General features: G+C 44.7%; 1 protein-coding gene across 1 annotated transcript in view; it reads right to left on the bottom strand.

Annotated features, from left to right (window-relative positions):
• LOC128368282 (titin-like) overlaps positions 1–16,419 on the bottom strand; it is a 170,523-nt gene that overhangs the window by 50,013 nt on the left and 104,091 nt on the right. The window contains exons 183-207 of the mRNA XM_053329071.1: positions 15,674–15,955; positions 15,157–15,456; positions 14,511–14,804; positions 11,446–14,415; positions 11,007–11,327; positions 10,551–10,835; positions 10,065–10,370; positions 9,758–9,921; positions 8,926–9,163; positions 8,516–8,791; positions 8,068–8,364; positions 7,544–7,846; positions 7,153–7,452; positions 6,738–7,025; positions 6,186–6,488; positions 5,695–5,997; positions 5,272–5,577; positions 4,639–4,926; positions 3,811–4,101; positions 3,439–3,726; positions 1,962–2,244; positions 1,499–1,806; positions 1,304–1,408; positions 615–812; positions 201–497 (exon numbers count right to left, since the gene is read on the bottom strand). Of these exons, the coding sequence (XP_053185046.1) occupies positions 201–497; positions 615–812; positions 1,304–1,408; positions 1,499–1,806; positions 1,962–2,244; positions 3,439–3,726; positions 3,811–4,101; positions 4,639–4,926; positions 5,272–5,577; positions 5,695–5,997; positions 6,186–6,488; positions 6,738–7,025; positions 7,153–7,452; positions 7,544–7,846; positions 8,068–8,364; positions 8,516–8,791; positions 8,926–9,163; positions 9,758–9,921; positions 10,065–10,370; positions 10,551–10,835; positions 11,007–11,327; positions 11,446–14,415; positions 14,511–14,804; positions 15,157–15,456; positions 15,674–15,955 (9,594 nt within the window). The remainder of the gene's footprint in view (positions 1–200; positions 498–614; positions 813–1,303; positions 1,409–1,498; positions 1,807–1,961; positions 2,245–3,438; positions 3,727–3,810; positions 4,102–4,638; positions 4,927–5,271; positions 5,578–5,694; positions 5,998–6,185; positions 6,489–6,737; positions 7,026–7,152; positions 7,453–7,543; positions 7,847–8,067; positions 8,365–8,515; positions 8,792–8,925; positions 9,164–9,757; positions 9,922–10,064; positions 10,371–10,550; positions 10,836–11,006; positions 11,328–11,445; positions 14,416–14,510; positions 14,805–15,156; positions 15,457–15,673; positions 15,956–16,419) is intronic.

The following is a 16,419-nucleotide window of genomic DNA, read 5'->3' on the forward strand; positions in this document are numbered from 1 at the left end:
TAGAGCCCGATCACAATGACTGTAGTTACACGTGTAAAACTCTGTGCAGCACTTTGGTGAAATAACTGGTGGAATAACTTCAAGAACAACTTATCTCAGTGAAATGTACTGAAATTAATGTTTATGTGACACAAAAAGGCAATTTATTATTTTGGCCAATAAAGAATATCCTTGGCCTTTGGATTTTTTCTATATCTCACCGTATTCATCTGTGCAGATAATAGTGTCTGTCTGCTCCGAGGGCGGGCTGAGAGCACCAGCAGCATTCTTTGCCCTAATTCTGAATTCGTATTTGCAGCCCTCCTGTAGATCAGTGACAGTAAATGCAGGCTCTATGACATTCACGTTGTTGGCCTTCACCCAGATCTTCGACGGTAGGTCACGCTTCTCAACAATGTAGCCAGTGAGCCTGTGGCCGCCATCGAACTCAGGCTCCGTCCACTGGAGGGTCACAGTGCTTCTGGTGATGCTGATTACGTCAGGTTTACCCGGAGTATCTGAGAAAATACGTGATAAAAAATTACCATAACGTATTTTGTAGTATAGTTACACAATTAGTATATTCTTATACATGTAACATCACAGTGAATATCTCACATATTTTTCACACATACCAATAGGATCCAGGGCAACCTGCGGATCAGTGGGAGCACTCGGTTTGCCAATGCCAGCCAGGTTGATGGCCATGACTCTGAACTCGTACTCCAGACCTTCAGTCAATCCAGTTACCTTGTGTTCCTTCATCTTCAAGGCAGCTGGGCTTGCCCTCTTCCACAACATACTGTTTCTCTCCTTGAACTCAACATGGTAGCCTAATCATAGTACCAGAGGGAGAAAAACAAAATCCACATCAAGCTCACCTGCCATATATGCCTATACATAATTAAATTGGGTTAGGGTTAGTAGCTCAGTACATTATAGAAATGTCTGTAACTCAATGATGAAAAGATAGATTTGCACCAAACTTCACATATTGCTCTAAAACACCTAAATACAACTTTTCACATTGAAGGAACAGTTATTCAACCAATTACACATTTTCTACCCTGGGCATTTTTTTGTCAAAATTGGTATGCTCACACAGAGGTAATGCATGATGATAACTTTACACTGCACCTGAAAAAAAGGGCAGGTTCCCCTGAATCATATGATGTACACTTGATACTCACTGGAAGAAAAAGCTCAGAATTGTAGAACTATATATAACTATGTTCAGGTGCTTCTTAATCTATGTAGGTTAGAAAGGGTTAAGATGTATTACTGGAACAATAATGACAATGTTCTTTTTCCAAGCTGACTGTACCTGTGATGGGAGATCCTCCAGTCTTCCTGGGGTCAGACCAGGCCAAGTAAGCAGAGTCATGGCGCATGCTCATGATCTGAGGTGGAGGAGGAGCATCAGGAACATCTGGGAAAATAGTAATGTTGTCAGAGGAAGCCCAATTTTTATGTTTAACACCTAAACATCCAGGCTTTAACATATATGAAAGTCACTTACTGAATGGATGTTTAGCAACAATGGGCTCAGACTTGAGTCCTTCTCCAACGCCGTACTTGTTCTCTGCAGAGACTCTGAAAATGTACTCTGTGCCCTCATGGAGACCTGTTACCCTCATGCTGTTGGTCTCCACAGCAGAGGAGACATTCACCCACATGTTTGTGATTGAGTCCCTTTTTTCCAGGATGTAGTTGGTGATCTCAGAGCCACCATCATCCTTTGGAGTTCCCCACCTCAGAGTGGCACCATCAGCAGCAACGTCTTTGAACTTAACCGGCCCAACAGGGATGCCAGGCTTACCCACGACCCTGAGACAAAAGAGATTTAAACCTTAAACATGGATTTATTTTATGACAATATAAAGTAAAGCGTGAATATGACTTCAGCTAAAATACCATTGGGGTTATCTCTTAAAATGAACTATTTATGTTGCATTCGTGCCTTGATACAGTTTGATAACTACCTGATGAAGATGGTGGATTCCTTGCTTCCAGCACTGTTCCTCAGGGTAATGGTGTACTTGGAAGCATCACTCCTCTGGCAGTCTCTGATGAGGAGGGTGGTGTTGACTGCAGAGGACTCTGCACAAACACGGCCAGTGTCTGTCAGGTCTTCATCTTCTCCCTTCTTCCAGGAGACCTTGGGTGTGGGCTTGCCAATGATTGGGATCTTCAGACGAACTGTGGTGCCCTCCTTGGCAACGTAACACATGTTGGGCAGATCCCTTAAGTCACAGGTTGGATAAACTGCAGAGGGAATAATGAGTGTTTTAAAACATAGCTTTTTGCCATTCTGGATAACTTGAGTTTCACTTCTTGGAATTACAAATAATCCATCAAACCTTTACATTAATTGTGTGTTTCATGAGTTTAGGATGCAGTTTAATGAGGTGGTGGGAGAGAGGAGGGTTTTAGCCAAACTGTCCTCCATCATGGACTACACCTCTCACCCTCTGCATCTGACTGTGAGGCCTTAAGCAGCTGCTTCAGCGACAGACTAATACACCCCAAGTGTAAGAAGGAGCGCTGCAGGTCATTCATTCCAGCAGCAGTCAGAATCTACAATGCTGCACTGCAGTTGCACTTTAAGGTCCTTTTTTAATTTTTTTAATTTTTATTGTTGTATATATATATATATGTATGTGTGTGTGTGTGTGTGTGTGTGTATATGTATATGTGTGTGTGTGTGTGTGTGTGTGTGTGTGTGTGTGTGTGTATATGTATATGTGTGTGTGTGTGTGTATATGTGTGTGTGTGTGTGTGTGTGTGTGTGTGTGTGTGTGTGTGTGTGTGTGTGTGTGTGTATATGTATATGTGTGTGTGTGTGTGTGTGTGTGTGTGTGTGTGTGTGTGTTATAATTGCATTTTAGGGTCGTTTTATGTAGTTTTTGATTTTATTGTTGTATTTTATTTGTTTTTGTTTTTTTCTATATCACTATTTTTTGAGATGAATTTTCTCCACTGTGGGATTAAATGTATCTTTATCTTTACTCTATTGTGATTGGTCAGTTGTGATAAGCGGTGCTGATAATAGTAATAGTGTTAGCATCTGTAAAATGAGTAACTTTGTGTTTTCAGGTGTGCCAACTGCGAAGCCCCAGCAAGAAGAAAAGGCAGAGAATGAGGACAGAGACATCAAAATTTCCCCAAGAAGTCCAACTCACCTCGTCTCACTTGACCATCAATGGAAATGTTCAGTTTAACCTGAATTATAAGTTAATGCTGGATAAGCTTATCTGGAGGAGGTTACAGAGTTTATGTTGCTGTGGAAGCACTTTCATGTAATAAGCAAGATAACGTACAATACGCAGGTCATTATTGTAAAACTAACCCCTTCCCAGTGATGCAGTGATGCACTTGACTTGCAGCTACATTAAACCATCTGCACTCTTTTGTACAGTTATTTGTCTAAATACTTTATAAATATGGACAGCCTCTTACTGATCTGGTCCTTGGCGACTACTGTCAACTCCTTGTCAGCGCTCTCTCCTGCATCATTTACAGATCTGACTCTGTAGTTGTACTCTCTGCCCTCCACCAGGTCCTTGGCGCTGTACTGCATGTTCTTGGACCTCATCAGCTCTTTGTAACTGTCGTCATCTTGGAGGACCTCAAGCACATAGCAGATGATACGACTACCACCATCCGTGAGGGGTTTCTTCCAGGTTAGAGTGCAAGAGTCCTTGGTAACCAGCAGGGTCTTGAAGTCCATGACAGGCCCAGGCTCCTCTGGAAAAGTGAACATCTGAGTGAGATTACTAGACCAAAACATGAAAGACGATACAGCACCAAATTTGTTATTATCACACCCACCAGTTGCTCTGACTGAGTCATCAGTCTCACAGTGCTCTCCAACACCGAGCTGGTTGGCAGCTGACACTCTGAAGCAGTAGGACCGTCCTGCTTGCAGGTCTGGCACCTTGAACGATGTCTTGGTGCAGTTGTTGGAGACCATGGACCAGGCCTTCCTCTCAGTGTCACGCTTCTCCACAATGTAGTGGGTGACTTCATAGCCACCGTCGATTAGAGGAGTATCCCAGTAGATGGAGGCGTTGTCCTTGGTTGTCTCCTTCACCATCAGGTTGACTGGTGGCCCAGGAGTGTCTGCAGAGATAAAATAACTCTTGTAAAGATGCTGTACACAAATATATTCCACCACAGGATTCATACCAAACTGTAATAAACTTGAGCTTCTGTGGTTTGATTATATGTTATGAACTTGAAGCAACATTACACTCTTTCATTTTTTAATGTCTAGTCATACTTCAGCTGTTATGAAAGTGAAAATAATACTTTTTATTTAAAGGCGCCTTTCTTGGCACTCAAGGACACCGTACAGAGTTAGTGAAATTAAAAACACATTAAAAAGAAGCAACAATACAAATAAAATATAAAAATAATAATGCAAAATTAGTGTAATAGGTAATGTGTTACTGTACACAGACATATTGTAAAGGAACTAATTATTTTTAAATGAAAGCAAAAAGCAAAAAGTGATAAGTAATACGTTACATATTGAAAGTAACTTGCTTAACACTGTTCTTTAGTAACTAGTAGGTGAGGCCTCTTTGAGAACTGAAATATTTTCTGTTTGAACTGAGATTAATGTATTTGCTCTGGAAATAACAGTCTGTCACTCACCGAAAACCTTGACGACAATGGTGTACATCTTCATGCCAGCCAAACTCTCCAGGTTCAGAATGTATTTGCCAGCATCATATCTGTTGACACTCTCCACCATCACCGTGGTGTCAGTGTTGGTGGACTTGATGATGATGCCTTGGCGGTCTTTGATGTTAGTGTTCATCTTTGCCCAAGTGACCTTGGGATATGGGCGTCCCTTAATGGTGGCGTGCAGCCTCATGGTGGCGCCAGCATTCAGTTCCAGGCATTCTTTCAGCTCCGCACTCAGTTCTGCCTCTGGAGGAACTGCATGAACACATACAAAAGACTCATTAGTCAAAAGTCTCCTTAGTTTCCTCATACAGTGAAAGTGTGCTCTTGTGACTGATTCTTTAAATTATAGAAGCCTTTTATCACATACTTGTTTAACCAGTTGTAAATATATGTATCTTCTGTCAGATAAGTTCAGAATGCGACTTTGTAAACACAACTTTTTTCTCTTCGTTATAATTGACTGCAATCATTTTTATTGTGAATTTTATTATTATTATTTTTTTCTATATTCTTGCAAACAGGAATATGTTGGTAATATCATTGACACTCTGTACTGAAAACCAAACAAAAAAATTGTGTAAAACAAATTGAACTTACCAAAGATGTCCTGGGCGATATGCTTGCCAGGCACTTCGACCGGCTCGCCGAAGCCAACCTTGTTGACGGGAGTGATGCGACACTGGTACTCTGCCTTGTGTATGAGGTTCTGGATGATGTAGTGGGTCTCCTGCAAGTTCCTGGGTACATTGCAGCGGATCCAGTCTGTGGTACCCGTCCGCTTGCACTCCACCAGGTATCCCAGGATGGGGCTTCCACCGTCATTTGCAGGGACAGTCCAGGTGAGGTTGATGGTACTGGAAGTGGTGTCTGTTACACTGGGGTTCACCACAGGGCCGGGAGGAGCTGGGGAAGAGCGCAATGACTCAGGTTAGATTAGATCAAGATATTCTCTGATCTCTGTGAGTAGCAGTATGTGTATTCTCTCATTAAGAAACTGTGGAAAGTGGTCATGGGACTCACTGATAGGATTCTGTGCAGAGGTAGCAGCAGAGGGCTCACTGGGTTTGCCAGGCCCTGCCCTGTTGACAGCAATGACTCTGAACTCATACTCAGCTCCCTCGATGAGACCTGTGACTTCCAGGGTCCTCTCTGTCATGGGCTTCCTATGCAGCTTGGTCCACTTCAACTCCTTGATTTCTTTCTTTTCTAGCAAGTAGCCCAGGATGGTGGACTTTCCATCATCAGCAGGCTCCTTCCAGCTGACAGTCATATGGTCCTTAGTCACGTTGGTGATCACTGGGGCCTCACATGGGCCAGGGACAGCTGAAATTGACATTAGGATTTAGCTTTCAGTTTAAAAGTATCTTTCTAATTTAAAAAATGGGCTCATTCTATGGCGTCAACTACATAGTTAACTGTAGCAGCGGTTACTGAGGGTACTTACAACCAGTTATGCTCAAGCTGCTGATGTGTAATGTGTGAAATGTTGGTGATGCAAATGTTGGACTCACTGAATGGGTTCTTGGCAACGACAGGGTCTGTGATGAGGGGGTCTCCAACTCCCCATGTGTTCTCAGCACGGATTCGGAATTGGTACTCACGACCCTCAATCAGCTTATCCACATTGAACTCCAGAGTTTCACCCTTGAACTTGGCGCAAACTTGAGCCCAGTTTGCTCTACTGGTCTCACGCTTGTCCACAATGTAGTTAGTGATAGAAGCATCACCGTCCGTCAGTGGAGGCTCCCAGGACAACTTGATGTTGGTGGAAAACACCTCAACAAATTTGGCATGGATAGGAGGACCAGGCACATCTGTGTGGACACAAATCACCAGTGCATCATTAGCCAATTAGCACAGATGTTTGATTGGTGAAGCTAGGCACATCATATAGTTAATATGATCAATCAACTGCAAAACAAAAGAAAACTCCCCAAAACACTATCAGCATATCTGGCCCTCATGTAATAACATGTTGCACTTCTTTGAAATTTAAATGTACTTATAAAGTACACACAATTTAACTTCTGACCTTTGATCTGTGGTATGATGAAATTACTTACCCAGAACAATGACTTGGATTTCAGCAGTCTTGGATCCGCTGGCATTCTCGGCCAGGATGGTGTAGGTTCCTGTGTGCTCCTTAGTGACTCCAGTCATCTCCAGCTGGAAGTTATGTCTGTGCTGGGTGATGACCTGACCTTCAGCTGACTTCAGGCTATCATCACCTCTCTTCCATGTGACTCTTGGCATTGGCTTACCAAACACCTCAGCCTGCAGGAGTAATGTAGTTCCGGCCTTCACTTTGAAACCCTTCTGCATCCTGGCGTTAAGCTCGACCCTGGGAGGCACTACACTCATTCACACAGGATAAATAAGTGTTACGATTCAGATGTGTAATCTGTATTTCCATTTTGATAGTCATGCCAATCAAGGGGAAAATAAACATGTTCTAGGAGTGATTGGTTGGTCCCTCACCATTCTCGGCACAGACCAGGATGGGGTCTGTAGGCTCAGAGGGTTTGCTCATGTTGACGGCAGTTTTAGCAGTGACTCTGAACTGGTACTGCAGGTCTCTCTCCAGGCCTGTCACTGTGTACTCCTCCCTTGGGACATTCTGGCTGCTGGTGTTGCAGCGCACCCAAGTGTCTCCTGGCACCCTCATGGCCTCCACGTAGTAGCCGATGATCTTGCTGCCACCATCATTCTTGGGTCGGGTCCAAACAAGACTGACAGAGTTCCTGGTCACGTCCAGGACCTCTGGTTTACCTGGTGTGTCTGTGACACAAAGATGGACAAAAGCAAGTAAGAAAATAAGACAAAATAAACAACATAAAGCTTGTTGCATATGTGTTGGTGATGAACATACCAACAGGTGTTCTGGCAGTGACAAAGTCAGTCTTCTTGCTTGGCTTGCCCTGACCAGCGCGGTTGATGGCAGATACTCTAAAGGTATACTCCAGGCCTTCAATTAGCCCAGCACATGGGTACTCTATGGTGCGGACAACCGTGTCGTTGGCTTTCACCCAGAGCAAGCTGTTCCTCTCCTTACGTTCAATGTAGTAACCTGTGATGGGGCTGCCTCCGTCACTCTTGGGTGTGTCCCAGGCCACAAACATACAGTCCTTGTTGGTCTTGTTGATGCGGCAGTTGAGAGGCTCGCCAGGAACATCTGGTGACAAATGAACATTGTCTCTTTCAAATGACAAGATTGAAATTTGTCTAGTTTTCTACTCTCTGGTGGTCTGAGTGATCAGATCACAATCTTTCTTAGAGGTCATTTAGACTTGTATTTAGGGCTGTTCACTGGTGATTGGATCACTCAAGATGCATGTTGATGCCAGGCGTAAACAGGGTTATTGTCATATTTTCTGATAAATCTGTTAAACTTACTGAAGGGGAACTTGGCGACCATCCTCTCAGATTGGACGGGGTCTGATACCCCGTAGCGATTCTCAGCACGGATGCGCAACACATACTCCTTCCCAGGAATGAGTTTTCCCAGCCTGCAGCTCGTCTTCGGGGAGGAGGTGGCCATCACCCAGTCACCTCTGGTCACGTCACATTTCTCCACCACATAGTTGGTGATCTTGCTGCCTCCATCCTCCAGTGGTATGTTCCAGGACAGAGAGCAAGCATCTGAGTCAATGTCACTGATCACCACAGGACCCTCAGGAGGACCAGGGATGTCTGCAACACACAGATAATACCAATTGTTTTGTTGCTGAATCCTTAAATGTCTTCATTTGTTAACTTAAAGATAATTAGAGAAATAATCACAATATGTAACAAATACTGTAGTGCCAGTATTATATTGTATAAAGTATTAGTTAACACTGACCTCTGATGACGATCTTTAGAGCCTGGGACACTTTTCCAGAGCTATTCTCAGCCACCAGGCTGTACTCTCCACTGTCTGTCCTTGACACATCCTTGATGATCAGGACACACAGGTTGCCGGAGTGGTGCACAGCCAGACGGCTTGATGGGACTACCGCAGTCTCACCCCGCATCCACTTGCAGGATGGGGCTGGTTTTCCAGAAATAAGTGCCTCCACCCTGAGCTTAGCTCCAGCTCTGGCACCCACCATATCAGGCATGACAATCTTTGGCTCCCCTTCAGGTGGGAATAATAGAATTAGACTAATTAGATTTCATAGATCATCATCCACCATTATTCATCGTCATCATCAGTATTTATCAATGCATTCACTTGTTCATTGTTCTTATTGATTTTATGTAATAACTTACACATCTGTTCCTTGATTTCCACTGGCTCCCGGGTCTCGGTGAACAAGCTCATGCCCATGAAGTTCTTGGCTGCCACTCTAAACTTGTACCTCTTGCCCTCCTTCAGGCCACTGATACTTATACTCAAATCCTTTACAGTAGTGTAAGCATTCCACACCTCCTCAGGCGCTTCCTCTTCTTCCTCTTCTACTACTGGAGGTGGTGGAGGAGGTGGAGGAGCTTCCTCTCCCTCTGGAACCTATGAAAAGTTTTTTTACTACATTACTGATTCACTTGAAATTTACGAAGTAGTGAGTAAATAGTTTGAACTAAACAATCCTTTAAAAACTTGTAAAATGGTAACGTGGCATCTCAGATGGATTATTACACAGACACTTCTGAGAAGACATCCTTGAAAACTGTTTTCAAAGGGACAGACACTTTCCAGAAGTGCTTAGCCGGTGATTGGATGAACCATCAATTTATCAATCATTTTACTTCCATTGTGAGGTAGCTGGATTTGTGAGATCATGTGAGAATCCTTATAGGACACTTATTGGTCTGAACTACTGGTGGTTCGGATACAAGCACATAACTTGAGGCCTGACAAGATGGATTCTTACGTGATCTTGTAATGTTGTGATCTCATGAATGCATCCACCTGACCAAGTTAAATTGCATAACAGTGGGGATAACTAGCATTTCATTAAAGTTGTTGTTTTGAGGACAAAATCTGAACAACTGGTTGAATGATTTAAAGAAGAATGTCATGACTTACATAAGACAAAGAAAAGATGGAGTAAATGAGAAAGTTTTGTTAAGCAGTCAGAGAGTCAGAGTCAGTCAGACAAACCTCCACTGGTGCTGGAGGCTCTGGAGGAGGTTTCACCTCAATGTACTCAACCACATAACCATCAATCTTGGCACCACCATCTCTTGCGGGCTTCACCCAGCCAACTATCGCACTGTTCTTGGTGATTTCCAGAACCTCAATCTTCTCACAAGGATCGGGTTTGCCTGACAAAGGAAAGCAGATATGTTCAAGTGCTTTTAATATCTGATGAAAATGAAGAGATGACTAAATACAGTGGGCAGCATCAGCTATTTATAACCTCTCAGTTCTGATGTCACAGGCCGTGTAACTAAGAAACAATACTTACTGACAGGATCAGAGGCCAGATAGGAGGTGGGTGACACTTTGGGAACTCCGGATCCATACTCATTGACAGCTGTGACTCTGAAGTAGTACTCAGTTCCTGATATTAGACCGCTGACCTTGAAGGGAATCTTATCCACCTCAACTTCAGCCTTGACAACTGCCCATGTCTTGCGGTCAACCTCTCGCTTTTCGACGATGTAGTGAGTGATCTCACTGCCACCATCAATCTCTGGTGGACTCCAGGACAGCTTGGCTGACGTCTGTTTGATGTCAGTGGCTTCCAGGTTCATCACAGGTCCCGGAGTGTCTGTCAGGAAAAACAGATGTTGAAATGTATATGTGGAATAGAGATTCTGCAATAACTGCAATACAACCTTTCAACTAAAGTAATCGCATTTTTTGTGATTGATGACAGCAAATATTTGTATTTATAATTTGTTGGTTACAAAGTCATACTGCATCATGAAAAGCAGACATCAGGACTTACCCAAAACCTTCACATTGACAAATACAGCCTTCTCTCCGGCAGGGCTCTGCACAGTCAAGCAGTATTTGCCAGAGTCATTGCGAGTACTGTCGGGGATGACCAAGAAGGTCATGGTGTCAATGATGTCGACATGCCCCTTTCTGACCACATTATCAATGCCCATCCTCCTCCAGGTGATCTTTGGTGGTGGTCTACCTCTGATGGTGGCACAGAGTCTGATGGGACAGCCAGCTCTCACAGTCAGTCCTTCCTTCAGGTTGGCATCCAAGTCAATCTCTGGTACCTCTGTTAAAAGGAACAATGGATATTAACTGGAAGTTGCAATTACAGATTACATCTTGAAGTTAAATTTGCTTGTATATGAGGTGGATTGGGGGAAAGCTATAGTTTCTGCCCCATTTTATCACATGGGACAAATATGAAGTGATTTGGTTGGAAATTCAAAGAGGTCCTCACCTAGAATCTCTCTGGGGATTACAGCTCCCTCCAGGTTGCAGGGCAGGCTCATGCCCACCTGGTTCTGAGCTGACACTCTGAATTCATACACAAGGTTTTCATCCAGACTTGTGACTGTGAACTCGCACACAACCAGCTGAGCCGCTACGTTGCACCTCTTCCAACTATCGTCTCCTTTCTTTCCACTTCCTGACACCTTCATCTCCACAACGTATCCGATGAGGGGAGCTCCTCCATCTGATACAGGCTTGGTCCAGCCTAAAGTAAAGGAAGTCTTGGAGCTGTCCAGGACCTTCATGTTGGTAGGAGGTGCAGGAGGTTCTGTAAGAAAATAGTGGTGTGAGAAGTTGAGGCCATGAAGTCAGTAATTCTATTGTGAGCTACATTTGGTAACAGAGAGATATTAAACACAATATACAAACAATTATTCATTACATACCAACTGAATCCTTGGCAGTGACGGTACGTGAAGGCTTGCTCGGGTTACCAACACCAATTTCATTGACAGCTTTGACTCTGTACTGGTAGTCATGGAGGTGCAAAAGTCCAGTAACTGTGAAGTGAGTTGTAGGGATTGGATCTTTGTTTACAGGGGACCACCTGACAGCATGCTCCTCCCTCTTCTCCAACAGGTAACCTGTGACTGGCTTTCCGCCATCTTTGTCTGGCTCTAACCAAAGCACAGTCATTTCCTCCTTGGCGATCTTGGTGACCTCTGGTGGATCAGGGGCTCCAGGGACACTAAACTGGGTGCCAGCAAGGATGGACTCACTTTGCACTGCAGGGCCAGGACCCATCTTGTTCTCAGCACGGACTCTGAAGATATACTCATTGCCCTCAATAAGACGAGTGACCTTAGCTTTGTTGGTGATGACAGCGTTGGAGTGGACAGACCAGACTCCCCTCTTGGTCTCACATTTCTCAATAATGTAGTTGTAAATATCACATCCACCATCATCCTCAGGGATTTCCCAGGCCAGATGGCACCTGTCGGTGGTGATACCGGACACCTTGAGATCCCTGATGGGGCCAGGTCTGTCCAGTACATTGACCTTAGCGTGTGCTGAGCAGGTTCCTGCATTGTTGGAAGCAGTCACAACATATTTGCCACTGTCAGTGCGCCTGCCGCCTGTCACAAGCAGCTTTGAGAAGTCAACACCACTTTCGATCTGAAGCCTGGGACTCTTCTTGATCTCTTCTGTGCTGTCATCCTTGGTCCATTTGACATCAGGCTGTGGTTTGCCCTTAATCATCGCCTCAATAGGAATTGAGTCTCCTGCCTTGACCACAAGGGTTCCATCCAGTTTTATCTTGATCTCAGGCTGCACAAGCTGCTCCTTAACAAGGACCTCAGCTGTGGTCACCCAGTTGCTCTCACCTCCCTCATTCTTAGTCTGAACTCTGAACTGGTAGATCTGGTTTTCAATGCACCTGTCAGCCATAAAGTAAGTCTCGTGGATTGCACCCTTATGAAGTCTCTCCCACTCCTCAGCTTCCTTTGGCTTCTTCTCAACGTGGTAACCCAGGTTACGGCTACCTCCATCATAGTCTGGCTTCCTCCACTTGAGGAAGCAAAAGGTTTTGCCAATCTCAGAGATGTGGAAGTCAATAGGTTCACCAGGCTTCTCAATGGGATCAACTGCCAGCACAGCTGTCTTGGTTTCAATGGGTGGACCGGTACCAATCTTATTTTCTGCTCTTACACGGAAGAAGTACTCACAGCCTTGGGTAAGAGGGGCCTTTATCAAGCGCTTGGTGCAGTCATTGGACACCACACTCCATCCTCTTTGGCTTGGCTGGCGGGACTCAATAATGTACTGAGTAATCTCAGTGCCTCCATTGTCTTCTGGGTTCTCCCATGACACCATGCAGGAGGTCTTGGTCACATAGGCCACCTTTATGTTCTGGCAAGCTCCTGGTGTGTCCAGCACATTGACAATAATGGTAGCCTGTGCCTGTCCACTACTGTTCTTGGCAACAATGGCATATTTACCATAGTCTGACCTGACTGCATCTTCGATGACCAGTTCACACACAGGGTAGTTGTTGTGAATGTCAGTGCGCTTGTCCCGGGACAAGGCTCTGGCATCCTTGGTCCATGTGATCTCTGGGTCAGGTCTGCCCTTCACCTTGGTGATCAAACTAATGATCTGACCTGCCCTAACAGTCAGAGAGTCACGGCAGGACACATCGACAACAACCTCAGGAGGGACCAGAATATCTTTTGCCAAGATGGTTTCAGTCAACTCCTTTGGTTCACTGTCTCCAACCTTGTTAGTGGCTCTGATGCGGACTTTGTACTCCATTCCTTCAATGAGGCCTTGCACTCTGTGGGCACACATCTTGATGAGGTCCTTGTTGATTCTGTCCCACTGGGCAGATCCTGTCTTCTGAATCTCAACAACATAACCCAGGATTGGACTGCCTCCATCTCTTGTCGGCTTGGTCCAGCAGATGTCAGCATAGGCCTTGCTCCAGTCCTTCAGTTTAAGATTGCCAGGTGGTCCGGGTTTGGTTATGGCGCGAATGGCCTTGACGGGGTCAGAGATGGGAGAAGGCTCACTGGTACCAGCAACATTCTCAGCAAACACTCTAAACTCGTAGGTGTTGCCTTCAAACAGGCCTGAGACTCTGTATCTGAGGTCCAGCACAGGAGTTTTGTTGACACGGATCCACTTTCCTGTCATCTCTCTACGTTCAATCACATAGCCGCTGATGGGGCTGCCTCCATCATAGTCAGGCAGAGGCCATTCCACTGTCACAGCATTTTCTGTGATATCGGAGCACACTGGGAAGCCTGGAGGACCAGGCGGGTTGAACAGGTGCTTGGCAATCGTGGGAGGACTCTCAAGCCCAGCTCCAATACCAATCTTGTTTTCTGCTCGGACACGAACAATGTACTCACGACCCTTCTCCAGCCGTGACACCTTGGCCTTAGTGCTGGTGCCACCGGAGCTAACAACAGACCAGGGCTCCCATGGCTTCTTCACATCCTTCTTTTCAACTACATAGTTGGTGATGGGTGTACCACCATCATCCTTGGGTGCTCTCCATTGGATCATCATGTAATCAGGTGTAACCTCTAAGATATTGATGGGGCCGACGGGTGGACCTGGAAGATCCAGCACAGTGACATGCAGTGCAACAGTCTTGCTGCCTGTAGTGTTGGACACAGTGAGGAGGTATTCTCCAGTGTCTCCTCTCTGGCACTCAGGGATACTGAGGATGGTGGAGGTTTCAGCAGACTCAATGTGGTAGCGGCCCTCAGACATGATCTCCTTGTCATCTGTCACCCACTTGGCAGTGGGAGTGGGGATTCCTGTCATCTTGGCTGGGAGGACAATAGTGGTGCCCGCCTTGACAACAAGACCCTCAATAAGCTTTACATCAACTTCAATAGTGGGTGGTACTAAAAGAGAGGAAAACAACAAGATTAGGATGAAGGCTGTAAATGAAAGCAGTAATTGTATTTGTAAACCAGTCTATAAGAGTAAACTGTCTTACATGTCTTCTCCTGGCACGTGACGGGAACACTGGTGTCAGGACGGCTTATACCGATGGCGTTCTGAGCTTTCGCCCTGAAGCGGTAGGTCTTTCCTTCCTCTAGACCGGTGACGTGTGCATGGTTGTTGTGGACAGTCTTGAAGGTGACCCAGTCAGTCTGACCCTCTTCCTGGTGCTCAACAATGAACCCAGTGATTTCACTTCCACCTGTGCGGTCTGGCCACTCCCATGCCAACCATACCTCTGTCTTGTCTGCATCAGTGTGGTGCAGGTTCTTGGGTGGGCCAGGAGGATCTGAAAGGTAAGAACATTTCATGGCTTAAGATTAGTCGGTTTAAATGTCTGACTTTCTAAATTCTCGTAACATGAATGGCACAGAACAAACAAACGTTCTCAAACCGGGAGATTATCTGTTGACCTTTTATTCTTACTGCTTTTAGACATTGTTCTGCTTTGCTTGTCTTGTTGTGAAAAGTTTGCGTCACCACAAAGTGATAAAAAAACACTTCACCCATTTTATTTGTAAGTATAGAGACACTATAGTGATTAACATTGTAGAGCCTTCAGGATCAGGAGGCACCATGATCTTTTTTTTAATGTGAAATTAGACAACATAAAAATGAACATAATCATGACTTCTACTCACAAAGAGGATCAATTGCTTTGATGGGTGTCTTGGTGACCACATAATCGCTCCTGCCAAACTGGTTTTCAGCTGCCACCCTGAACAAGTACTGGATTCCTTCCATCAGATACATGGCCATCAGACTCAGCTTCTTATTGGCTGCAGAGACGGGCACCCACTGCTCGGACGCCACGTCCTTCTTCTCCACAACGTAGTGGGAGATGATGGCACCACCATTGTCCTCAGGAGCCTTCCATGTCAGGTAAGCAGACTCACTGGTAACCTCAGAGATCACCAGGTCTCTGGGAGGAGTGGGCTTGTCTGATGGAATCACAATTGAGAGTGAAACTCACATGCAATAGAAGAATTATTGCCAAATAACCGACTGACTGAAATATTAGGTTACATCAACAAAAAAGACAAAGATCATAAACTAAAGTCAAAAGAAACTAGCTCCTGAATCACAGAGTTATTTGATTGTGTGGTCAGTTACGATAGCTCCTCACGTCTGCATAATCACTGTTAGAATTGAACTCACTCAACACCAGCACAGCAACGGTAGCTGATTTCTTCCCAGCAGCATTTTCCACAGTGATGGTGAAGTTGCCGGAGTCAGGGCGGACGCACTTGGGGATGAAGACTTTGCTTCCAGTGGCGGTGACAGCAACAGTGATGTGAGACGGGATGTCTCCATCATTTTTCTTCCAGCTGACAGTGGGTGTCGGCACACCCTTGATGGTGGCGCTGAGGGTGATGTCAGTGCCCAGCATGGCCAGGTGGTCACGCGACATGTTTGCGTCCAGCAGCAACTCTGGCGCCTCTGTGGAGGGAAGTATAAATACATTGAATCTAGCAGATATAGAAAGTATATTGGAAACACTGTTGAAAATAAATTAAAATACATAACTGTTGTAGATAGATAGATAGATAGATGGATAGATGGATAGATGGATAGATGGATAGATGGATAGATAGATGGATTTACTTTATTAATCCCAGAGGGGAAATTTAAAACGTCATTCTCAGCACGGCAGCAATACCGCAATACATGGCACAAAGACAACAAACATAGAAATCACACAAAATACCTAAGAATACATACATGAATGAGTACATGAATAATAAAGAAAAAATGTACTACATATTGTGAAACGTACAGTGAGTTAATTTACATAATTTACAAACTACTTACTTTGGTGCCATATAAATTTGACATATTTTGCAAAAAATTAAATGAAAATGTTATTTATCAGTATTGTTTTGTTTAAATACTTGAGGCCCTAA

Source organism: Scomber japonicus, chromosome 11 (genome assembly GCF_027409825.1).
Source record: "Scomber japonicus isolate fScoJap1 chromosome 11, fScoJap1.pri, whole genome shotgun sequence".
Classification (NCBI taxonomy): Eukaryota; Metazoa; Chordata; class Actinopteri; order Scombriformes; family Scombridae; genus Scomber; species Scomber japonicus.